The sequence below is a fragment of the Amblyomma americanum genome, chromosome 11 (assembly GCF_052857255.1).
Source record: "Amblyomma americanum isolate KBUSLIRL-KWMA chromosome 11, ASM5285725v1, whole genome shotgun sequence".
Classification (NCBI taxonomy): domain Eukaryota; kingdom Metazoa; phylum Arthropoda; class Arachnida; order Ixodida; family Ixodidae; genus Amblyomma; species Amblyomma americanum.
The window spans coordinates 32,178,256-32,202,899 of NC_135507.1; the positions used below are offsets into that span (position 1 = coordinate 32,178,256).

The window sequence follows — 24,644 nt, forward strand, 5'->3', positions numbered from 1 at the left end:
ATGTAATGCCCGCATTGGGCCTTTAGGGTATTGAAATAAATAAAAATAAATAAAATCTAGAGGCCAGATGGAACAAAGGGCAATAAATCTGCCGTTTGCCACTTTCAAGAAAAAATTGCAAAGCTCATTTGCCTTCCGAGCATTTTGTTTCCTAATTATTTACTATTATCCGTGTGTTTGCTTCTTATAAAGATCGTTATTCTCTTCTCCATTCTTTACTGCATGCACTACTGTATTAGGCACTTTGTTGAGAGGTACCAATAAATAGAAATTATTTGTTGCTTATTGTCCCTTAGTCTAGCCTTTCATTTGCTGCATCGAGTTCTTGGCGGTATGGATACCATTTGCTTTTATTTAGTACTAACAGGTGGTTCCTTTCCAGTTACTGATTGTGGTATCCCGTTTGTATATACGCATAAACAGTCGGCAGGAAAAGTTTATGGGATGTGGGCATGCAGAAAAAAAAAATTAATTTGGTGAATTCATGCAAGCCGGTTGCCTGAAATTATTGCAGGTATAAAGGTTTGGTTTATAAGGGTTTACAATCCCAAAGCGACTCAGGCTATGAGGGACGCCGTAGTGAAGGGCTCCGGAAATTTCGACCACCTGGGGTTCTTTAACGTGCACTGACATCGCACAGTACATGGGCCTCTAGAATTTCGCCTCCATCGAAATTCGACCGCTGCGGCCGGGATCGAACCCGCGTCTTTCGGGCCAGCAGCCGAGCACCATAACCACTCAGCCACCGCGGCAGCCCGCAGGTATAAAGGGACATGCGTGCTTCCTCCATTGGTATTAGTGCTGGGTAACTAGGTCACGGAGCAGCGCTACGGTAAATTTGTTTCCAACTGCATGAATCCCATAAACTTTTGCTCCTGACTGTATGTCACACTGTGGGTACCTCATACACGTTTAAAAATGCTCAACTGAAATTCTGCTTTTCTTCCAGCAGTGACGCAATGATCGACCCCCGCTTCCTTCAACCTCAGGCAGACCCTGTGGTGCAGAGAGCACCACATACACTGACCACTGCAGCCACTCCAGTGCTGCCATCTGGGGCTGCTGTAGTCACTCGCCAGAGGGCGCCTGCTGCTGCCACTGGAGCAGTGGCGCCACCTTACCACACCGCCACCAAGGCTAAGCCCTCCTGACACCCACGTTCTATGAAGCAAAACTAGCCAGTCTAATCAAAAAAATGCATTAACTTCATGCAAGAACAAAACAAACAAGAGGGATGTATGTTTTTGCAACACAGGATGGTACTTCTAAGGGCTAAATGGGTTTGTTCCACCTAACTTCGATGTACACTTGCACTTTGGATCATGCAAATTTGCAGGCTGCAGATTTTTGGCGGTAGTGTCATTAATGGGCCGTTTTTATTGGTGCCTACCTATTCTCGTTTACAAGCCTGGTTCTTCAAGGAAGTTTCGTGACAACTACACCGAGACGTAACACTACTGTGGTGACGCATTACTGCATTTGCACACCAGGCACCACCATGACATGGTGATGTTGACAAAGGGGCAGTGTTACGTACCTGTAAAGCTGTAGTTCCACTGTAGTGACCTTCAAGACAAGGAAAGTTGCTTGTTCTGTTTTGTGAGTAGCTGCAGTTAAGGAGAGTCAAGATCATTCCAGCATTACTGTTCAGGCAACAGTTTGCAAGCCACATCTAGGCTTTCAATCACACTGAAACTCGCATCATCAGGGTTGGCCCTTAGCAAGCCGGTAGCAACTGGCGCAGGCATGCCGATTGCATTTCACACAAACAGTTTTTGTGTTGGCTAGTTTGTTTCTCCCAGCTTTGGATGTATGCTCCAGCAAAGAATGCAACACGGCAGCGAACGATAATGCTCAACTCGACACTGCCGCATAGCCAGTTGTGAGCAGAGACCAAGGAAACTCAACAAAGTTTATTGCGTGTTTCAGATATGCACATTCAGACATTGCTAGCAATGCAATGTTATGCATAATATTGTGTATTTATATATCAGTACAGTGCAGGCCCCTTGTAACAAAACGGCTGCTAATGTAACTGGATGTTTTCTTTTACTTTTTTTTGGTATTCAGATCCTTACAAACATTAAGAACTGAAACACATTGCACTGGACTTCAGAGTGCATCAATAAGTGCACATTTCTATGCTGAATGTATTAGTGTATCTACCAATAATTGATGAAATATTGTGAGAATGGCTGAAAAGGATTTTGATTCTTGGTGGAAATAGAAGCCTAATGTGAACAAAACAGAAACCGCACACCTTTATGTGAAGCTGCTGCGTTACTGCGCTGATATCGGTTGGAACAATCTGCAGCTTGTTAGAGAGTTCAACCTGAAATGAGCTAAGCAATCATGTACGGCAACACAGACACATGTAGCTCAGTAAAAAAGTAAAGTTACAAATGCACAGACAAGGACTTGCCAACAATGAATGAACTATAAGCATGCGTTGTTGAGCGATATTTCAAGCTGCACGTGGCAAGTCAGTTTGAATGCTTGACAACGAAAATGTCAGCACGTTGTCCAGTTATCTCCCATGCCGCTCTGGTGCATTAGTTAGTGAAATTAGCTTGAAGTCGTCAGGTACAACCTGGCTGAAAGCAGGGAACAATTGGCGCTGCCCTCACTTGTGTCTGTGATTGCACTGAACAGAGATTTAACAGCTCTGGTATTTTTACAGCCTCCAAGTGCGCAGCAAAAAAAAAAAAAAAACGTACTGAGCTTTTCTGGCATCAGGAAATTGACTGCAAAGGGTGTTTGGTTGTTCGTCATTTTGTTGCCTTACCTCTGTACACTTTGTAGTCTCCTATATGTTTCTCTGGAAGAGTGCTTGTAACAGAACCTCTTCCAGTGACGGTTACCTTGTTATGAGTTGTTCACTGCACATGTCATACAAACAATACACAACTTGCTAGGACTAGGATATGCTGACAGTGTAAGAGGATCACTTTTCAGGTGCGAAGGACTCACTTGTTTTTGATCAAACATTCTTGGCGACTTCTCAGGCAACAGCTCCTGTCTCTAGCGCCATCTCTGAGGGTCATCACCAGGCAATGTTATTGATTCGTGAGCTTCTGTGCTCTCCGGAATTGCTTGGGGAGCATTGGCATGAACTAGTGCAGGAATGCGAGCTCGTATAAATTGTCTGTGTAAATGGCCATTTGCCACATTATGGCTGATATCTTGTTGCAGTTTCCTACACGTGTGCAGTCCTGTGAGAAGGCTTTTCAGACGAGGCACACTCGACCAGCGGTACTGTACCTCTTCTATGCAGGAGACACATAAATGTTGCCTGCATCCTACACCACGCTATTGATATAACATTTTGTGTAAATAAAAAAAATGTGGCAGCCTGCGCATGTTCAGTTTCGTCGACCCATTTGCCAAACAGCAGTGGCTTCCCAGATGAAGGCAGTAGTTTCTTCATTTTGGAGCAGCAGAAACGACATTGCCGAGCACCACATAAAAAGACACCTTGAACAGGGCAATAAATTTCAAATCAACATTCGCCCTAATCTGAAGATTGAATCTGGGACCATTCGTCCTATATCTTAAGCTGATCAGAATGGGTATACTCAGCACCACCTTTTTTTGGCAATGGAGGGAAGGCTACAGGTGTGGAGCATCTGCACCTGTGCCATTCAGCTAAACAGTTTGGCTGCACAACGGTGCACCTGGCCTCTTGGTGTGTTGCTCGCCCCGCAGTAACTTTATTTTGTTGGATTAGATTTTACGGCCACACCCTTTGTACCAGGTGGGCATCGTACAATGTCCAGCTGCTGGAGCAGTTCGCGCCATCTATTGAAGCTTCTTGTAACTAAAGGTGCCTAGCAAATTTGCTGTAATCAAGAAAACTTTTTTTTTTCCTTCACTTTCAACATTCGAAGTTGGCAGTTGTGATACAAATAGGCCTTAAACTAACAAATATTGACAATACACCATGTTTTAAGAAAATAAATAACTGCAAGTGGGGACCACTGCATAGGAAGAGAGGGTGGGTTTCAGCTCTGCAGCATCCACTCCATTGCCAGAAAAAGTTGTTGGTGATTATAGCAGTTTCCAGAAAAAGGCTGAGCTGGCAAAGAGCTCTTTACAAGGGCGATATTATTATTGCAGTCTGCACTGGAGAATTTCCCAATGTGGAGTAGCTTTCAAGCTAGGAGTCAGTAACCTTTGGAAACACTGCGCGTTCAAAGCTCGAGTGTCACAGTGCCGAATGCAAATTTAGCAAGGTCAGCAACATGCTAAGCCTTTGAAACCCACTCTATGTGGTCTCGGGCCTTGTGTACATTGCCAAGTGATATGGAGAAAAATGTGATAAAGTACCAGCTGCAAGCGTAACGCTTTTTAACTGTAGTTGACTGTAATGATGAAAAATGCATCAACGAATTTTTTGGACTAGGCTGAAGAGGAAAGCCTTCACGCTGCCAGACCTTGCCTTAAAAGTCCAATAGAGTTGAAAATAACTTTGTCAAAGTTAATTTTGTTAAATCAAGAATGAATCTGGCTCCTGCTATCAACAGCAGAATGCTAGTTATTTGTAAGCTCTGGTTTCTTAAAATCAGGGTTAATGAAGAGTTGTCCAAAAGTATTTGTCCGTAAGTACTTGCCCATTAAATGATGACTAGAAGCAAGAAGCAGAAATGAATCTTGGCAGTTGAACACCCTCTGCAGTGTTAATAACGCGAGAGCGCTGCCGTGGTCCACTGCCTTGAATGTATACTATGCGACTATGAAACTGAACATGTCACTTGAGAATCTAAGTTCTAGGCAATGAACTTAAAGCACAACTTGTACATAATGCAGGAGAAAGCATATCAGTAAAAGCTTCCTGCAATTCTGAAGATTGATCTTGCATTGCAATGAACAGCAAAGCACAACCACAAGTTGTGTTGAAAGACGCATGGACACAATAGCTCGCCTACTTGCAAGCTATCAGACTTCCCACGGGAGTCTATAACATCAAAAGACTGAAGGTTACACAGTGACTAGGCAAAGTAAAATAAATGTGACATAGTTAACCAGTGCTATAGTAGCTGCGTATCAGGGTATGATGCCTATTAAGGCCCCATGAAGACAGCAGCCTTATTGTTCACAAAGGCAGGACTCTGAACATGCATGCAACAAGCATAAAAAGATCTGATAACAAGTACACTGCATGGGAGAAGTTTAAATTCCTCCTTTGCTCCCCAGCATTTCGTGACTAGAGTGTCTTTGACCACTACTAAAACAAAATGCAAAGGAATACGACGACAGGGTACGTATTGGTGGTAGTATGGTTGCATTCCTTGTAGCCTGCAAAGAATATCAAGGATTCTTCACAGACCTTAGAGTGTATCAAGAATAACGAATTCACCCTGTACTTCAAGGAACACTGAATAAATAGGGATTGTAACAGTGTTTTGCGCTCTGCACTCTACATTGTCACACAACCCTACACAACAGGAAGCTCTAAGGTTCACACATCTGCCTCCTTTCAATTAAACAGATAAAACGGCAACGCTGTAAAGTTGCGGATGGCTTCGTGAGGCTTAGTGTGCACTGGAAACGCAGTAAACAGTGTGGGATACCAAAGGAAAGATGCGGGACAGGTCCTAAGCTCTCATCCGAAGGTTTAACAAGTCGCTGCCTTACTTGGACAGTGTCAAGTTCACAACGGAGCGTGGCTCTTCAGATGAAAGTTATTAGATGTTTCATCTCTTCACTGTTCCACCCTGTTCATGCTTCCAAGTGACAAAACGAAGCTACTACACATTCAGTATGATAAAACTAAGAATTGCCTACACTCAATTCTATGTGCTACCGGGAGACGCATATTCACAGAATCCATTCTACAGCAAAACAGTCTTGTCGTTAGCACCAGATCAAGTACGACTGACAGCAATGGTGGAAGAGCAGTCGCATTGGTGGGAGATAGTCGCCTTCCTGTGTGTGGGCCTTGTAGCAAGGTGCTCACAGGAAGATGTCGTGCGCCCTGGTGAAGCTCTCTTCGTCCCTGGCTTTCTCTCGGGCTTCGTCGATGCCGCCCACAGTTGGAACGCCGTGTGGAAGTTCCAGCAGATCTTTCTCGAACGACATTATGTTCTCTGCCTCACCTGTAAAGACACATCTTGAGTTTGAAAGGAATGAAATACAGAATGGTGACACTTTCTGAGCCCACAGTGGTGGGAACTGACATGGTGACTAGGAAGGTGGGCATCTGGGTCAACCTGCAGATTACATCAGTTTCCACTGCGAGGTGACATTAAACCTTTCAGACGCCGTTCTGTTTCCATCGAAAAATATTTTTCCAAGTGAATAGCATTGACAGGTCGTAAGAAAGACAACTGGTTGGTTTTGCAGTGCCAAATACCAGCAGTTAATTTTTTATAGGGACGTGCAATATTTTGTGGAAAGTGTCATAATTAACCGAAATCTCGACATCCAAATTTCATGGCCTATCTGGAAAACACCCGAAACAGCTTGAAATCAATTTCTATTTCAAAAATGTACATTACTTTTGAAAATGTGCTAGAAAAACAGATTCTTTTACTGAGGGCAAATTGTGTCTGCATAAAAATGGCGGGCGACGTGCTACCTTTTCTCACTGTTGCGTGAAATGTTATTAACTCCATTCTCTTTTTCGCACAATAAACATCCTTATTTTAGACATGAAAGAGGCACAATTCACCCGAAACAAAGACATCAATGCTAGGTGCAGCACACTGCCAGAAAAACCTGCAAATTGTGTTTGTACACCATTGTGTACACAGCGTGTCAAAAGGTTAATGGGCACTAACGAAAATTCTGGTTATAGCAGTATGTTGCAGGCAAAGACCTGTAAAACATTAGTATGTAACCTTTCAAATAAACTTTTGAAATCTTGATTTTCTCACAAAACAGAAAAGATTTTTGAGAAAAGAACATTGCCACTCTGTCAGCCATCGCATGAACAGCTTTTCATGATGTACTGGCATTTCGTGTCATTTCTTCCGTGTGGGCTTGACCATGTTTGCTTAGTTTACATGACAATGCATGTTGATTTTAAATTTAAAGGTATTAAAAAGTATCTCGTATTTTAAAGTTAATACTGCTGGGTGGTAAGATTTTGTCACAGCTCTGCCAGATAAATATGTTAGCATTAAATTGCTGGTTAATTCTTATTAAGCACTCACCCTAACAGTTCTTACTGCGGGATCTCTGACCGTTATTCATGGCAATCGGATATCTGACGTTATGCAATGCATTCAAGATACTTTAAAATGAATCATCATCACAATGAAAGATCAGGCACCTTGGATCCGCACAAGCTTGCTGCCATAGGCCAGGTCACCTTGGTAAGCCAGTATGAACGTCATGGGTAAAACAGGGGCAAGCACAGACGGTTTCTTGGTCCTTCGGTACCTGCCAAAGTTTGTAGAAAGCTTAACTTTACCACTGTATCAGCAGATCAGTACACAATGCCCTGCATTCTCTATCAAGTGTATTTGTTACTCTTGACGGAGCAACACATACAGAGCATGATCTGGCAAGCTCTTGTAGTCTGCATAGTAAACGGCTAAATAGGCACTGAAACCGCTCAGATAAAACGTTACAAAATATATCTGCTGAGCAAATGTTTCAGGTCCCTCTTGTATACATCACCAAATTGAAAGAGCCTGGACAAAATAAAATCTGTGCAAAAGAAAACATTCGACAGAGGTCTGCCTGCTTGGGAAGGCAAATTTAATTTAAGAAAGAAAAGAACGCCAACCAAAAATAAGATGACACAACGTTTCGGAACCTATACTCTGTTCCTTCATCAGGTGTGACTGCGGGTGAGTAGCAGCTTGACTTCTTAAGCTCTTTTATGGTCAGCCGGCAGGTCACTGTAGGTAAACCATGGGTGTAAGAGAGGGAAAGCATTCCAAAGGGGCGGTTAGCCGTTTCTCCTCTCCTACACCACGGTATACATTCAGAGACCTGCCAACTGTCTACACGAGGGCTTAACTGCTCCCTCGGAATGGAACGTTTCCCCCCTCTTACACCCACGGCTTACATTCAGTGACCCGCCGGCTGACTATACAAGGGCTTAAAAAGCCAAGCTGCACTGCAGTCACATCTGATGAAGGAATCGAGTAGATTGCAAAAAATACTGCATTTTTTGGCTAGCATTCTTTTCTCAATTAAATTTTAAAAATCTATGTATATAAATAATTGCACTTACAAATAAATTCAGATTGCAACTTGTTTCAAGACTACCATAACAGCTTGATATGATATCCTGACGCATTATACAAAGATCCTCTCTGCAACATACGAGTCCGAATCATTATGACAAATCATTTTAGCACCTGCAGAAACAGAATGGGAACCAAAGCAGATCTGTGAGTTCATAGAGACTACCAAAGAAAAATATGGTACCAGGTGCTTAGTATAAAGTAAATACAAAATCCTTTTCAAGAGTTGCAATATATGGCCTTAGTTGGTTGAACTGTATTATCATAACGAGTCAATCAAAGGATAAGCTGCTTCATTACAGCTCGGCTTGTTCAGCAAACTTTCTTTATGCTCTCTGATCGAAGCGAGATCTTTGAGAAATTCTACACCTTTCCAGTACCACAGTCCATCAATAATTACTGTTAGTGGAAAAATTTCCAGGCTTCGAGCTAGCTAATCGAAATCAACTCAACCTTTATAAATCTGCACAAGAGTATCTATCAGAAACCCACCAGAGATTTCACAGTACATTTACGACGCGAACGCATAGTAATTTCTACACAAACGTACAGTCAGACCGGCGCAATTAAGGGTGTACACACCCCACGAAGAGACCTGCGCTGGAGACGACATAGAATGCTGTGAGCCAGAAGAACAGCTCCCGGGCCTTGGCGATCTTGAGGGCCAGCATCCTCTGATGCATCAGGTGCCTCATGTAGATCTGCCTCTCCAACTGCGCCGCGAAAGAGCCGAAACTGAAGACCTGTGCAGCTTCAAAAACCATTCCCGGTTCAAGATCTAGCACTTACTTGAAGGTTTTGCATGTCCAACTGTTCTTTAACATTGTTTTCAGTTGGCTGGCTCCACGCGAAACCCATCCTTGCTTTGTGGTGTGGAAAAGCGCACTGCAAATTCCCGTGACACGACTGGCGAAATCGGCGGGCTCTGCACTTCGACAACCGAAACTTGAAGGCGAATCACTCAGTATGTGAAAAATTGCAGGAGCGCAGGCTTCGATTTTAAAAGAAACTGCCCGGACGTAAATGATACACCAACCTTGCCACGCGCACCGTTTCACGCCGTGTTTTAACGATTTCCATAAACTACCACTGCAGTTCCAGTTTTCCTTTGAAGCAGAAATCTTTTCTACCACTGCGCCCTCTAGGAGGATGTCTTGCCTTGACTGCAACGTGTCATTAAGTTTAAAAGTTAATTTATGTTGGTAGGGAAATTATCACACTTTGTTTTAACAGCGTAAACTTTTATTGTCACTCAACAAAATTGAGCTTAGGTGTTATCGTTTATCGCCGCTGTCTTCTCGCATTTATCGCAGCGGCGAAATCGCAGTCAGCAAGCCAAGGCCAAGCAACAATGCTACGATTTGAAAATGGCCTCTTGAAGGTGTTTGCGCGTGCGATAAGTGTTGCGTTTTAATTTCGTACTCCTTTCGCCGATGATAACCACATCGCCAATCATGAATCGGTAACCACAACGAGCGACCGCGTCCACGGTGAGTGGCGCGCGCACGGCCTGAATGGAGTGACAACGTGACCGGAGTCCGCGAGGCGGTTTGTTTTTCTTGCCCGCGCCCTCCCGTCCCACTTTTAGTAGCTGCGGCCAGAGCGAGGCACTCGAACGAGTTGGGCTGGGGTCGCGCGCGCTTACGGCGGCTGGCCACCTCGCTCGCGTAGCGTGTCCACTTCTCGCCGGACGAAACTGGAAGATAAAGCGTTGTCGGAGGCGATATTAAAGGAGTTGGAAAGTTGTTTCGCCGTCCGGCTTTGACCTCAGCTGGCTTAGTTGCGCGTTTTCTTTTTTATTTCACACCCCTTGAGGGTTTGTCGCGGTCAGCGTTCGCGCTGGCTCATTGCGCTCCCGTATGTTGGGCATTGAGCGCGCGGCGCGCGCTTGCCTGCAGGACAGCGTGTAGGCGGTCCCGCCCAAGCAAACACTGCGAAAGCGTCGAATCGCACGTTCGCGGAAGCGAACGCGGCCTGCGCGCGCGCGGTCGCGAACGGTTCCTGCCGCGCAGCGGCTTTGGGTGTCACGGCCGGCGACGTAGTGTGTGTATCGTGTTCGGGCTCCCCGCGGCTCGCGTGTTCTTGATGTCACCTTCGTCTCTGCGCTGACGTGCGGAGCGCCGGTGTGTCCACTCCCTTTGCGTGGACCAGCGTGACCGAAGTGACCGAGAAAGCGCTGCGCGCGTATTTTGATTGACGTGCTTACGTGGGCCCGATGCGTGTAAGTACGCTGAAGACATGCTTGGCTTGTTGAGACTTTTTTGTGAGCTGTCCGGGAATCGGTGATTCCGCTTTGAAAGTGTCGCGCCATAGTCCTTAGGTAGTACTCGTTTTGCCATATAACTGGCCCTTGGCGCCGTGCCGGATCGGTTTGTGCGTCGATTTGACTCGTTGCGACTCGTTGCTTTTGTCTTGCGTCAGGCACAAGAGAACGAGATGGACGAGTGGGAGAGACAAGAAACGGGAGCCGGAATCCCGTATTATGTAAAGTGAGTAGACATTCCCTTGGATTGGATTAAAGAATCACATTGTTTTCGATTGTCGGTTGAACAACCGAGTCAAAGTGGCCAGATTAACCATGTGAGCATCCAGGCACAAACTGGGTAGTTTTCTTCACAAAACCTTGACGGGCTCATCATAGCATCATCTTGTGAGAGAGAAGAGGAATTTGTGTGCCGAGAAACTGCTCAGTCATGGCCGTTTCGATTGTACTATTGAACTTGCATGCTGCTGTTAATGATTATCTTTTATTGTGTAATTGGTATCAAAAAGGCTATAGGAGCCAGTCGCTTTACATTCCTTAGCTTCCTTCCTTGAGGTAGTTCGTGAAGTACATTTCAGCCACTGTAGAGTGAGGCATGACAGTACAAGCTGTAATTCTTAATTGTGCAGTCATCGAAAGGAGAAGACGCAGTGGGACCATCCTGAAATGGTCCTCATCATTGAAAAGCTCACGTCATTCAACGACATCAAGTATGCTGCATATAGGACTGGGGCCAAGCTCATCTACCTTCAAAAGGAACTTCTTTGTGAGTAATTCGAGATGGAGTAGAGGCAGTGAGCAGCTTGCAAGCTGTGAGCACAGTTGTGGGTGATATTTCAAGCGCATTTAAAAGTCTGCACCACTTCCTGTGTGTGTGGCGAATATTTTTTCCTGTTTTTTTTTAAAGCAACACCGACACACAGCACCTGTTATGTTGAAAAGGAAGCACCTTTTTTATTGTCTGGTTGCATTTTATTGGGAATAAAATGCTTTTTGTGTTGCTGTTCACTCGATACTGCCATTATCCTGTGACCAATAAACGAATGTTTTTGGATTCTTTAGCTATGCGAGTAGGGCATCAACACGTATTGATGTGCTTTTATGGGAAGTTTTATTGTGTGTTTAAACATAATGTTAACAGCAGATGCAGTTAGTGCAAAAATAAGTTGGCATAGATTTTTAATGGGCGCTGCCAATTCTAATGAGTCGTATTTTACAACCTCATTTCACCTTTTCCTTTTTACCATGCCTAGTGCCGGAACACATTTATTTCGCTTAGTTGTTAAAGGCACTTACTTCTTCCTCTTAAAGGGCACTTGTTATTTAAAAGGCCATTGATTTCTGTTGTTCATTTGTGGGCGCTTTGAACTTTGCCTCCTGCAAAAGTGAATAACTTAGCCTTTTAACGCTTCCCTTGCATGACAACTGTCTTCGTCACTTTTTGAGCACCGATTTCAAAGGTTCAATAGCTCAGCAATGAAGCTCCAGCTGAGGTGTTCCACTTTGGTGATGCTGCACCATAAAATAACAGGAAAAAATTAACTCCCAGATTTCTTGTTCATCACAAAAGAAAATGGCTGTGCTGTAATTGCAAATCCAGATGTTATTTTGAAGTAACATAAAGCACAGTAATTCTAGCACTCTCACTGGACACCTGAATCTCACCGTGAGGGAAGAGATGGATGTAGGGACAGGAGACAGAGGAAAAGAAGCACCGTAGTGGAGGACTCTAGATTTATTTCAGCCACCATAGTACTTACCAACTTGTATTCTACTATGTTACGTAATTCAACGGGGTAATTCATATCTTTCCCATGTATTTTGTGGCATGTTGCAGTTCCCATGTTCCACCAGCTGATAGAGATAGGTCCTACCTGTTTATATCATTGTGTGCAGTAATCTGTACTATTTCGACTGATCCAACACTAGTCAATAGAGTAAAAGCGAAAATTTTTAAATTCTTTTCTCTTAGTACTGTATTTGAGGCCACTATTTGGAGTTTTTATTTATATATGTATATATTATCTATATCTATAAGGCCCTTCATCTTCGGATTGATTTTTTCATTCGGGGGGTAAAAATCGGGCCCAAATTGGGTTATTCAGTAAAAATTTCCGTAATTCGGATTTCTTTGTTTTTTTTTTTTTTGCAGCAAAAGACGATATATTATAAGTGCTCGTTTTGAACGGGACACAAAATGCCCTATTTTTGTGCAGTATTTCACAAACAAATGTTACAGGTTGGAAAACTTCACAAAAATAGATTTTTTTCACCTGTTGCAATTATTTTGTCACATAAACTGTCAGTCTCTTATGCTGCAGTTCACATGCATGCACACTGCCTTGTACACTGCGAAAACAGTCATTAAACATCACAGAGGCTATTTGAAACTTGCAAGAGCCTTAGAGCAGGACATCATTAGCATAGATAGCACTTGATACATGATGCCGAATAAATTCCTGGTCAATACCAGTGTTTTGGCATCTCGCTTCTAGAAGTTGCTTTTCAGACATATTTTCAAGTTAAGTCACGTCATGAATAACAAGCGTTAAAAGATGCTTATCGCCAGTTGAATGAACACTGCCCTTGAATAAGCACAGAATATCCACTAATTTTCGTGCGGTATCTTCATCTTCATAGAAGGCAAGCGTAGCAGGTGGCGACAGAAGGTTAGGTGGGCAGATGAGATTAAGAAGTTTGCAGGTATAGGGTGGGCGCAGCTGGCAAAGGATAGGGTTAATTGGAGAGACATGGGAGAGGCCTTTGCCCTGCATTGGGTGTAGTCAGGCTGATGATGATGATGATGATCTTAAGCTTTGTTAAGGAAAGCCTATGTTCTCTATCCTCTTTCATGTATGCAAGCCGCCATTTTCTTGCCCTTAATTGTGTGTACACTAGAAGGGGCATTTTCTAGGTGAAATCAGGTTTAACCCAATTTTTAAGAAATGTGTTCAGGGTGCAAGAATGGGACAAAAATGTAAAATCGGGTTTTACCCAAAAAACAAATGGCCGTGTGTATGCGTGTGTGCGTGCGTGAATGCGCGCGCATGTTTTGAACATAAAGGTCATTGATACAATATCTAATTGTTTAAGATAACTGTGTTTAAAGTAAAAAGCAACTTAATTGCAAAGTTTTTTTACTTAGCCAGTATTTGCTGACCTGTTTGTTCAATAGGTTCGTGCTTCTCTGCCTGTCATGTAGCATCCCAAGCTTGTTTTGTGACCTGCTGTGATGCTCGGTCAGCAATGTAAACTCGACGTCTGTCGGCTTCTCTCACCCACTTGATAGCGTAGTTGCCTGGGGTTAGTCCGCAGGCCTCAAAAACCTTTTCTCTGGCTATTCTGCCTTCGTTTCGCTGTTAAAGCAGCATCTCATGCTTTCATCTCGAGCACCTGCTGTCCTACAAAGTGATTTTTCGAAGCACACTCCTAGACTGCATTATTGAAATACGAAGAGTTGGAATGTTTTTCCGGGATAAGTTTTTATTTGAACCAAACTAAAGAAACTTTCCATCAAAAAATTGGTTTTCTGGAAAGGACAGGGCACGTTAGCTGTCTCATTTCTCTCTGGACATGTCAACTGCGCTGTGAGGGAAGGGGTAAATAAGGGAATGAAAGAAGAAAGGCATGCCATATTTGAAGGATCCTGAATAATTTCGAAGGGCAATTGTGTTGCAAAAAGACAATTGTGTTGCAAAAGGCAAAGAACAAGGGTGGTGTGACCACCCCTTTGTCTTTTTTTTTTTAAATCAACATTTCTTTAGGTGTTCTTTAGGTGGAAAGAAATCGCACAAAAATAAATGAGATAGTGGGAGAGATGCAGAAAAGAATGTGCTTCCAGAATTGCAGTGAAAGAAAATATTTAACGTCAGGTTTTTGCCTACCAGGTTCCTGAACTTGATGACTTTTGAGGATGAAAAGTGGTAGCTTTGACATAGACATTAAAATGGATAAGCAAGCCCTGGAAAAGCAGTTGCAGAGAATCTCAATAGTGTATAGTTGTTCTCTGTAAAAAATGATGGGTTCCAATGTAGTGAACGCAGGAATTGGGGGTTTCACACTCATCTAAAGTCTTCGGCAAGAGCCTGATGTATTCTTCCTATGCTTTCGTACCTTTCAGACTGCTTCCCAAGTTTCTTGAGAGCCGAAATTCAAGCTTGCAGTTTGCTCTCCACACCGTGATAGTTTTTTTTTTGCTAACTTTAAGGTGGAAATGCACTGTATTGCCACTAGTTACAGTCGGTTGTTTTGCTGCCACAGCCAGTCAAGTTTAAGTAGGTCACTTTTTGTAGAGCTGCTTATGTGCACTGTGGTGTGTATTAAGATAGAAGTCAAGGGAATGTGTCACTGCTGCTTTAAAACGTGGAGTATCTCTCTGTGCCCAAAAGCATGGATACAGTGCTAGCTAATGATGCGTTGGGAACGCAAAAAGCGCTAAACTAATTCTTCGCGATATCTTTATCTCCTTTTTTTTTCCCGTCCTTTATTCCATGCACATAAGCATGTGATTACAGTCAACAGTTTGTTGTGTTTGGTTCTTTGTGTAGTTATTTCAATGCTGACATGTCAGCATATGTAGTTTCAATTTATTCATTAAATGAGGCAAGAGATTCTTTGGTGTTATTTTTTTTATTCTCTTTTTTTTTCACTAACAAAAGTGCTGGTTCTTGGCATTGCGTTTTTTTTTTCTTTTTGTTTTCCATGCTTGCATTTGTTAGTCTTGTTCGGTACCACTCCCCTCTGCAAAGCGTGTATGCAATTGAGGGTATTAAAATGAGTGAACGAATGCACAAACCTGAATCTCTTCACCTCCACCCCCCAAACCTGCCGCTTGCAGTCAGCAACGTGCACATATCCATGTTGAGCAGCGTGTTTGGGGCACACGGACTGGAGGGTGCGTCACAGCACGAGCTGCTGCTGGGCTGTGCCCAGGTGGAGGCCATCTTGGAGGACCTCTACAAGCGGGCACCTGGGGTCCACCAGCAGAAGGTGCCCCTCCTCGCTTCCCTCGCCCTCAACCTGCTGCAGAACCTCTTCGACGCGTGAGTCGGCTCGCCACCAGTCCTGCGCGATTCCAACCATAAAAACGGAGCTTGTTCCGTACAAGCCATAAGCACATAGGGGGAATGATGCAAGCGCACTAAATGCAGAATACCAACTATGGTTTACTTCGCAAGGTGTGTGGCTTTGAACTCCTCATGGCATGGAATAAACCAGAGTTGAAGCCCTACACTTGGAATAAAGCAGATTGCCTGCAATGGAGATGTAATATGTAAAGTCAAAATATGCTAGAAATTTTCTGGGTGTTGTCATTTTAGGTGAATTTAATGCAAACGGACAAGCACACCCTGGAATGATTACTGTTCTATGTGTGCTTGTGTGTTTGCTCTGAATTCGTTTGAAATGGCGTGTCTACAAATAGCCCAGCAGTTAGGAGAGAACAAAGCCTTGGTTGCGTGTGCACGCCTCTGCATGTTTGTTTTTTAGAATCTGCACGTGCATGTCTTGAAGCGCGAAGTGCGGAAAGGTCATCTCTGGAGCCCTCTGTTTTCTTTGTCCTTTTCCACAGCAAGCGTAAAGGGACAATCCAGGTTCTGCAGATGAAGATAGCTCTGTTTGTCTTCTGTGCCGGCCGACTCTTGGACAAGCTCAAATGTGAGTCCTGTAGTGTTCGTTCTTCCTGTTTCAAGGTGCAGAAAGTAACTTGTAATTACCGCCGTTTTAATGAAATACTTACTTGGCTGGGAGTTCCCTCTGAAGAGTCATCCACAGTCGTTATGAAGCAATGGGAGTCGGAAAAATGGATGACAGGGAACGTCACCTTAGAATCGTGGTTTGCAGGGGACAAGCGCAAATTTTTTTGCGACTAAGTAAATTGTTCACACGAGTATAAATCGTCTTCTGTTCCCACCCCCCCACCCTCTTTTTTCTAAATCTTTCTTTTTTCTTGTAGACATTTGCAACGAGCTTCAAGATGGCAACCATCGTATTTCCTATGAAGAGCTGGAAAGCTTTCTGCAAAACATCTCAAAGGTATAAGCTGTGGACAGTGGCCTCTGGCTGCCGTTACTTTGCTTTGACTGTATGTTATGGCCCTGGTCACCTTTCTCACTGTCCTTTTTATTTTTAATTTCTTCCCACAGATTCCTGAGTTCCTTGGTGAAAAGCTTTCTTTCGGTGCTCACTTTGTTCCTGCTGCCATTGAGAGCTGTCGAAAGGTGGGCCCCCACAGCATTTGAAAACGGGTTGGAACTTGCATTAAAAAATGGCACACCTTCCGTTCTCTCGGTGCCTGCAGTTTTATTGTTTTTTTTTCCGCACTCTGCTTCTTTGTTGCTGCTACTGGCGTTCCTGTGATATTGATGTCCGAGGACTGCCTACTTAACACAAAAGACCTCAGTCTTCTGCATGTATCTCTTTGTCTGCGTCTTTATCTGATCTGAACGGTACCTGAAGCACATCTCAACTATGGTTGGTTCAGTGCTTCCTTATTCAGTTTTCTTGTTTGTAAAGGAGCCTAACTGGTAAACTTGTGTGCGTGCATATCTCATCCCCGTACCTGTTCAGAGCTGTGCCCCCTTCAGTGAAATCCTTTCTTTTTTTTTCTTTGGGGGGGGGGGGGGGGGGGGGGGTAGACGCAGTAAGCAAGCATGCGGTTCTCAACCCACTAAATTTTGCATTCAAAGACTGGCTTTTTTTTTTTTCTTTGTGGCTTATAGCAGATTGTACAACTTCTTGGTTGTTTTCCAAAGCCTCCCTTTGCGTCGTGTGGTGTGCTGAGTGCATGAAGAGACGGCGTCGTATGCATAGCGCCACGAGGTGCTTCCATGAAAGGAGGACAACAACAACCACTCAAGCACCACAGAGTGCGGAGCAAGCCCCCCCCCCCGCCCCCTTGCCCTCGTAGATAAGATTGCGTACTTGTGTGCTTCTGCCTCACTGATAGCGCCTGATGCAATCTCCTGGCCTCTTTGACCTGACAGATGTTTCGTGCTGCCACCAGGATCGATAAAAAAAAAAAAGGTCGATAATATTGAGACACGTGGATATCCATTGGAAACAGTGTTCTCTCTTCGTCTTTCCATTTTTTTTTTTCACTTTTAGAGTGAGCGTTCTTGAATTATTGTGAAGTGCCATCGGTGTCGACCCAAAACGCAAATGGGAAAATGTCACTCCTAAAACAAGGACACAGAAATGCTAGGTGCAGGAGAATGAATACACGCAGGGCCTATACTAACATTTCCACGCAGCTGTCTTCGAGCCCTTAAAGTGAAATAAAAATGCACTAATAATCAGTCTGCCTCGAGTAAAATCTCTGTTTTGCTGCTCCCATTTCAAGTTCCTTGCTCGTGTTTCGTTCGATACTGATGTTACATTACGCGATCTTCCTGCACTTCAAAAGTAACCGAACCACTCTCAGTGTGGCTCTTGAGATGCTCCAAACAGATACGGTTGGCACCAAAAAGTTGTGGGATGCAGGTTTGCAGAAAAGGCTGTATTTTGGGGGTGTAATGCAAGCCAGTCACCTGAAATGTGTGCATGTATAAGGGGATGTAAGTACATGCTGCATTTGCTAGTATCAATGTTTGATGGCTAGGTCTCAAGACAGCGGTTTAGTAGATATGTTCGTGAGCACATTCAGTGTGTTAACTTTTCTTGCCAACAATACATCAGCATCATGGATGTATAATGGGCCTGGTGTTTCCCTAGAACACTCCACAGTGCTGCTGGGTACCCACTTGTTCCTAATGAGTGTGAGCGTTCCCTTGGCCTGGTGCTTCGTTCCTCTGAGTTGAAATGCTGGGAAAAGCAAGTCTATGACCCCGCGTCACGCAGACCAAAAACACATTAGCCATGGCGTTCTTTGACCAAGCCGCCTTTGCATCAATAAAATCTTGTGGTGGCTATGAGCATTCATTTTCAACTAACTGAAGAAAAAATAAGATTGGTTTTGAAAAAAGGAAGGCACTGTAACTTCCTCACTTCTCAATGAACATCTCAACCTTATTGTGAGGAAAGGGATGAAGGAGGGAGCGAAAGAAGGAAGAAAGAGGTGTCGTAGTAGAAGAGGACTCTGGAATAATTTCAACTACTGAGATTTTTAAATGGGCGATGACATCGCACAGCCCACAGATGTGTCTTGTTTTCTATCCATCGAAACATAATCGCCACAGTTACTATTGAGCCCGCATCCTTGGGATCACGGACTGAGCACTGTAACCACTGAGCCGTCTCGGTGGTTTTCAACTAACTGCGACTAGCTGTTTCGTCTGAAAGCTTGTGTGCATCTGCTATGGTAAGTGCAGGGTGCAACAGTGTTTTTTTAATGAACAAAGAAAGGACTTCTTCTCTGGTCCTAGTATGTTTTCTGTTGATTCTTGTAGATTACAGACAAATTTTCAGGCAAACTAGATTACCTCATTTCATTACTGTGTGGAAGAGGTTCTTCGTACTAACCTTGTGTTTATCTTGCAGCTTGCACCACTGCCTGCCATTCCGGACGATGTGTTCCTCAACTGGCTGCTGCGGGAGCCCCAGAACCTGGTCTGGATCTCAACGTTCTACCGGATGAGGTCCACTGAAAATGGTGAGGGGCTGAGAGATTTTCTTCTGGTGCCTGGCTTGCCTTTTACTTTTAGACATTTCGTTTTGCATATGGCGTGGAATGCGTTTGTTTATTTGAGGCTTTCATTTATGTGTGTGCAGGCGGTCCACTAACTGTGTTTTTTCTCGTCTAGCATCTCTTCCTTACTCCCTTAGTGCTTACATCATCAGTTGCCATGTCCACACTTTTTAGTGCTTTAGCGCTAATAGGCGCATCTTCTGGTTTTGGGCATACGTACGTATGTCCCTGAAGCCTGCTTTAGCAAGCCTTTGTGCAACCTGTCCACAGGGTTGTGGGCAACCTATTACGTGTGTACAGATGGCAGGCCTTTACCTAGGTCTTTACCAAAATGCCTTTAGGGTAAATGTCTTATGGTAAAGGCCTTTAGAGTGAAGGCCTTCATGTTAAATGCCTCCTGGATAAAGACCTTTAGGTAAAATACCTTTAGCACGTGAGGACCTTGAGTGCCCACCCTAACTAGTGCTACCGCATGCTGTTGTTTTCTCTTCCTCTATTTCACTGTATAAATTTTCCTTGGCAATTTGCCTTTTATTTGTTGCAGTTGCACACCCCATGAAATGCGGAGCGTGCAAGACATACCCCATAGTTGGACTGAGGTGAGTTGTGCAGCACTCGCAGGTTGCAAGTTGCTGCCGTTTTCCGCAGGCCAAACCGGTAACAACGTATCATTGAGAAGGCAGTGGGAACTCATGGCATTGTTCCCCAAACTGCTCTTGACAGGTACCAGTGCCTCCAGTGCCTCAACTACGACCTGTGCCAAAGCTGCTTTTTGCACGGCAACATCAGCAAGAACCATTCCATCAAGCACCGAATGCAAGAACACTGCCAACAGGTGAGCTGCCACGGGCACTCTTTAGTTGCCGTGAGAGATGGAAAAAAAGTCTTTGCAACTGTGGCCTTCCAGTGTCGCACAAATGACTACTACTTGCGACATTTTCGTGCACAAATTATTCTCACTTAATGTCTCTTCTGCTGTGTTTGTATCAGTGTGCATTCTCTGCCTGGCAATGACTAGCAGTAGCTGTAGGTGCAAGGTATCATGAATCGGAGAGCAGGGGAGGAATCAACTGGTCCCCACTCAGTGCTGTTTGATGCGAGCACAGCACTGTGCCCTCAGAGAACCCCAACTTTGCAGCTGTGGATATTGGAGGCCATGCTGACGAGACTATTTGAAGTTGATATTTTTTACCTAGTAGGTAGTATGAGCATTTAAAATTCGGATCGAACAGCATTGAATGGAGCACACTGTGGTCATGTATTCAGAACTTTGGTAGGATGCTCTAGTACAGCAACATCCTCTCTGCGTGGCGTTCCTTCCAGACCTCCTCCTGGGAGAAGGTCAAAGCCGTCCTGAAGACCATCAGCCTGAAGATTCAGCGCTGGAAGCGGGAGCCAAGGCCCAGCTACCTGCCTCTGCAGGCCAACCCAGAGCCCAAGTGAGAGTCGGCAGCGTCTCAGTCATATCTTTTGCAGAAACAAATTGTTGTCAAAAATGAGTTCGCATAGCTCAGTGGCTCCACTTGTCTGTCTATGGGTGGTGCACTTTGTGCATGCCATGAGTGTTTCGCAAGCATTGGTTTGAGGTGATGCATTGTGCCCTCAAGAAAATGATATTCCAGTTGAAATCAAGAAGAGGAAATGGGGATGGGCAGGGCATGTAATCCGGAGAACAGATAACCAATGTTCCATTAGAATAATGGAGCGGATTTCAAGAGAGGGCAAGCGTAGCAGGGGGCGGCAGAGAGTCAGTTGGGCGGATGCGGTAAGGAATTAGCGAAAACGTCATGGTCACGTCTGACGCAGGACAGCTTTCATTGGAGATAGTGGCAAAGGACGTTGCCCTACAGTAAATGTAAATGGGCCAATGGTAACGAGGATTCTGATGACAGCGCCCACCGAAAACACTCAGGCATCACATCGAGAAGTGGTTCAGCACCCTTCGAGCTGTGCGTCATTTAAAACCTGTTTCGCTTTCTTGCAGGCCCCCGGCACAAAGCCCAAAGGCCTATCGAGTACCGCAGTCAGACGAAGTGGACTTTGTGAAGTCAGCAGCTGTAAGTCATGTTTTCTTTTTTTTTTCTAAATGTCAGCTGGCTTCCCAAATTGGAAAGTCAGTGTTTTGTGAAACAGGAATTCTTCCAGGATGGTCAGTTTGAATAGTACAGTGAAACCTCGTTGTAGCGAACAAGTAAAAGATCGTAAAATAGTTTTCTACAGTTGAAATTCATAATGTAATAGTTCGTCGGAAACGCGCGCAAACGTGGCACAATTTAGTCATTGAAGGGACAGCAATTCTGGCGACCTTTACTAGAGAAACATAGACGTTTTTACAGGTTTTGGCAGCGTTTCAGAGGCCGCGGCTATTCCGTAGGCCGCAAAAGACCGAGCGCCAGTTAGGTGGGCTTCCCTGCTCAGCACTGCAAGTGCAGGTTAAGCGCTGGCTGCGGTGGTTTCCCCGCTTCACAGCCATTTGCGCTGAAAGTGGTCCGTTAGAGCAAAACCTATCGTCGTTTTCACCACCTCCGTGACAGTCAACATGAGCGTAGGATTGTTACTGCAAGCTTACAAACGCCTGTGCTGCTGCTTTCCTGGTGCTTTCAATGCATGCCAGAGGCGTGAACACGTGCTGACTGCCATACTGTAACCCTACACGTCGCCGTTGGTCAGTGCGAAATAAAAGTGCAAACCTTGGCTCAAACGCTTGCCGCATCACCACCAGTCAATTATGCAGTGCGGCGAAGCCTGCCGCCTGCCATCCAAACGGGCACAGTTTGACGATACACCCGTTTCATGGCCAATTGCATTTGATACATAAAGTAGAAATTAAATGTAATTGTCAAAAATATTTACGAACAGTTCTATATAGCCAATAATTCGTAATATATCCGTGTTTGCTATATCGAGGTTTGACTGTAATGTATTTTGGAACACCTGGTTGGTGTACACGAACTCGTGCTGATGAGTGCGTGTGTGCTCATCAAGCCCAGGGGTCGTGCTCCTCACTTGGAATTTGGCTATAGGGTACTGCATTTGTCAAGCAACAATATTTGTGAATTATTTTTGCTGTGACTGGCAAATGCTGGCCAGTATGAACTAACGGATGCTTAGTACATCTAACATCACTGCCGGTTTTTGGATTTTGCTGCATCTTTTGCGCTAACTCTTTTTACAGATGTACGAACTGGCACAGTCAAGTATCGATAGCAGGAACTCGAAGGACACTGAAAATTTGTTAGACTATGTGAAGTTCAAGTTGAAGGGAGCCTCTTTTAATACACTCGACAATGATAGAACCAGAGCATTCACTTGAAGTGGTAATCAGAGGTTTGAATTAAGCAAGGTCCAGTGAGCGAGCTTTCAGCGTATTGTGTTATTCAGAATAATATGCCGGATTTGCATATTTATTGGATAATGCATGCCCTTTGCCCCCCCCTTTTTTTAACTGGTAAGGCGAGGGCTAGTTTTGAATGTCACAGGTCCTGGCACATTCTTCTTCTTTGTCTTTTTTTTTCTCCTTTTGTCCAAACAGAATAATGCGCACATGGCACCATGCTTGGACACCCTTCACCAGCAGGAGTTGGAGAGCATCATTGAGCGGCTGGAGCGAGAAAACAGGTCGGCATTTTGTTCAGTTCATTACTGCTGCACAGCATGACCAGATGAGTTTGCATCAAATTCGTTGCTAGAGTGCGTGCGCCACTTACCCAACCTCCACAAGGAGAGAGCCCAACTTGTGAGACTCGTTTTTTTTTTTTTTTTTTCATTTCTAGCGTTTATGAAAATGACTTCTGAAACCCTCTCTTGATGTTTTCTTGTCAAATGTTAACGATACCGTTGAGGAAACTTCGTTCGCTGTTGCATCTTCTTCCTTTGTTTTTCTGTGCACACATAAAGAAACTTTGGACACTGTCCTCTCACGTGCTGTTGGTGACTAATGTTATATTTCAAGCACTTGCCACCATTGTTACTAAAGTAGGCCATTAAACACATGGAATTTCTAAGGCGTATAGTAGAAATGCTGTAATGATTTTCTTCGAGGTTCCCACAAATTAAGAACCTACACAGCTCCGACAGTGGCTTTCATGTGGGAATGGGAATTCACTTTAAACCTTCTCTTTTTTTGGCAGTTTTTTAGAGGCCTTATGCGGTCAGCATCTTAGCTTTTGTCGCTGTGCTATTCGCGGTTCTGTTTTTGCTCACTGGTTCTGTCTTTCTGCAGGAACCTCGCCCGCGAAGTGGCCTCCAAAGAGCTGGGGACAGGGAGCCCCACATCCGTGCCGTCATCACCACTTCGGCAACGCTACCTTCATCAACACCTGGTGCAGGTGGAGATGCAGCTGAAGCGCATGCGCAACCTTCTGCAGGTGGGCAACATTCGGCCGCCTGGGTATTTTGTCTTCTGTTTAACCACATACTGGAAGCTGACTAAATCAAGCATAGTGTTGCAAAATAAGCATGCAAGTGCTTGCATCAATAGCCAGCCGGTTTTGACATCTGTTGTGCAGGTGCTAGCACGAGAGGAGATGGGAGGTGCAGACCCGGTGATGTGCATCCCCAATGGGGGGGTGCCTGGTAATGGCGGCCATTCCTGCATGGCTGTCACTGGGAGCAACCCCGCTTGGCTGCAAAGCACACCGGCCAATGGAGGACGAGTTCCTTGCAAGAGCATGGACCGCTTCCTGGAGATTCACAACGGGCTGAAAGGTAGTCAAGCGAGCGTTTTGCAGTTTCATCTCGTCAGGTATCGTTATGGATATGAACCGGACAATGGAACTGGAAATGAGTCGGACAACAGAGTTGGATGTTTCGCAGCCCATACAGGTTCCTTGTTGAACACTTGCATAGTGAACAGGGAACCTGTATGAAACTCCCCGTATGTAAATCATGTGTCTGAACTCATTTGTGAGAAAGAAACTGCTATGAAGCGTCAATTCGATTAACTTCAGATTTTCACTTAAGCATTCAGATAAGGCTACAGCTATCCTAGGAGAACTAAATAAGCTAGCAGCTGCGGCTTTAATTTCCATAGCAGTCTGGGCACTGCCTGTTTGAGGTCTTATTAGGGTAAATTTAAATTCTACATACCTGCTCATCATTTATTTGAAACATAACTCTTAAATAGAGTTTTACAGTTGGCTGTTAGCCAGTACTCACGTTGCTTGCTGTGTGTCAGTTCCCACTTTGGCGCTGAGCCTACAAAGAAACAACACACGTTAAATGGCCCGATTTCCTCATTGAGTACTGTTACGAGTGGAGTTCACCCATGTAAACAGGTGCAGGCAGTCTTAATTTCAGTGTCAGGGAACAAAAACATCAATTTCTAAATGACAGTGCGGCAGTTGTAGCCACTTATTCACTCCAAGAAGGGAGACTGGCAGCTTTTTTAGTAATGTCTATAGAATATTAAACAGCTGTCCTCGGACTGTGTATCATATTGAGAATTCATCTCAAGGGGTCTGTCCTGAAGGCAATCCACAAGTTTGTGAAATTCCATCATGAAAGCAGTTTTGAGAGAACAAGAAAAAAATTTTTTGGCTGATTGAGCTATAGTTTGATG

General features: G+C 44.4%; 3 protein-coding genes across 9 annotated transcripts in view; 2 read left to right on the forward strand and 1 right to left on the reverse strand.

Annotated features, from left to right (window-relative positions):
* Positions 1–3,355, forward strand: part of LOC144111055 (spindle assembly abnormal protein 6 homolog) — a 31,393-nt gene extending 28,038 nt beyond the window's left edge. The window contains exon 17 of one of the 2 annotated variants that reach the window (XM_077644170.1): positions 950–3,355. In XM_077644170.1, coding sequence (XP_077500296.1) covers positions 950–1,151 — 202 coding nt within the window. In that variant the 3' untranslated portion in view covers positions 1,152–3,355. The remainder of the gene's footprint in view (positions 1–949) is intronic. The other variant, XM_077644171.1, reaches the window with a different exon arrangement.
* Positions 3,356–3,950: 595 nt separating this feature from the next.
* On the reverse strand, positions 3,951–9,329 carry LOC144111056 (plasminogen receptor (KT)). Its single transcript, XM_077644172.1, has 4 exons — positions 8,988–9,329; positions 8,781–8,911; positions 7,274–7,383; positions 3,951–6,095 (listed from the first exon to the last, which is right to left on the reverse strand). The coding sequence occupies exons 1-4, from the start codon at positions 9,054–9,056 to the stop codon at positions 5,953–5,955; spliced, it is 453 nt and encodes a 150-aa protein (XP_077500298.1). The 5' UTR covers positions 9,057–9,329; the 3' UTR covers positions 3,951–5,952.
* Positions 9,330–9,545: 216 nt separating this feature from the next.
* LOC144110576 (dystrophin-like) overlaps positions 9,546–24,644 on the forward strand; it is a 28,352-nt gene continuing 13,253 nt past the window's right edge. For 4 of the 6 annotated variants that reach the window (XR_013309875.1, XR_013309874.1, XM_077643588.1 and 1 more), the window contains exons 1-15: positions 9,546–9,688; positions 10,620–10,687; positions 11,091–11,227; positions 15,299–15,503; positions 16,031–16,116; positions 16,415–16,494; positions 16,605–16,679; positions 18,937–19,048; positions 19,629–19,683; positions 19,808–19,919; positions 20,408–20,523; positions 21,069–21,141; positions 22,617–22,702; positions 23,307–23,451; positions 23,593–23,791. Coding sequence is in view for 4 of the 6 variants with exons in the window: in XM_077643588.1 (XP_077499714.1) it covers positions 10,635–10,687; positions 11,091–11,227; positions 15,299–15,503; positions 16,031–16,116; positions 16,415–16,494; positions 16,605–16,679; positions 18,937–19,048; positions 19,629–19,683; positions 19,808–19,919; positions 20,408–20,523; positions 21,069–21,141; positions 22,617–22,702; positions 23,307–23,451; positions 23,593–23,791 (1,534 nt within the window). In the remaining 2 variants the exon portion in view is untranslated. Of the gene's footprint in view, positions 9,689–10,282; positions 10,420–10,619; positions 10,688–11,090; positions 11,228–15,298; positions 15,504–16,030; positions 16,117–16,414; positions 16,495–16,604; positions 16,680–18,936; positions 19,049–19,628; positions 19,684–19,807; positions 19,920–20,407; positions 20,524–21,068; positions 21,142–22,616; positions 22,703–23,306; positions 23,452–23,592; positions 23,792–24,644 lie in introns of those variants that run through there. The other 2 variants (XM_077643586.1, XM_077643584.1) reach the window with 2 other exon arrangements.

What these genes read in the sequence shown, in the direction of transcription:
- LOC144111056 (XM_077644172.1), bottom strand. Translation starts at nt 9,056, where the DNA reads ATGGGTTTCGCGTGGAGCCAGCCAACTGAAAACAATGTTAAAGAACAG. An exon ending in TGGACATGCAAAACCTTCAA is followed by an intron (nt 8,912 to 8,987) that starts GTAAGTGCTAGA and finishes TTCGCGGCGCAG; the next exon opens with TTGGAGAGGCAGATCTACAT. An exon ending in CAAGCTTGTGCGGATCCAAG is followed by an intron (nt 6,096 to 7,273) that starts GTGCCTGATCTT and finishes GTGTCTTTACAG; the next exon opens with GTGAGGCAGAGAACATAATG.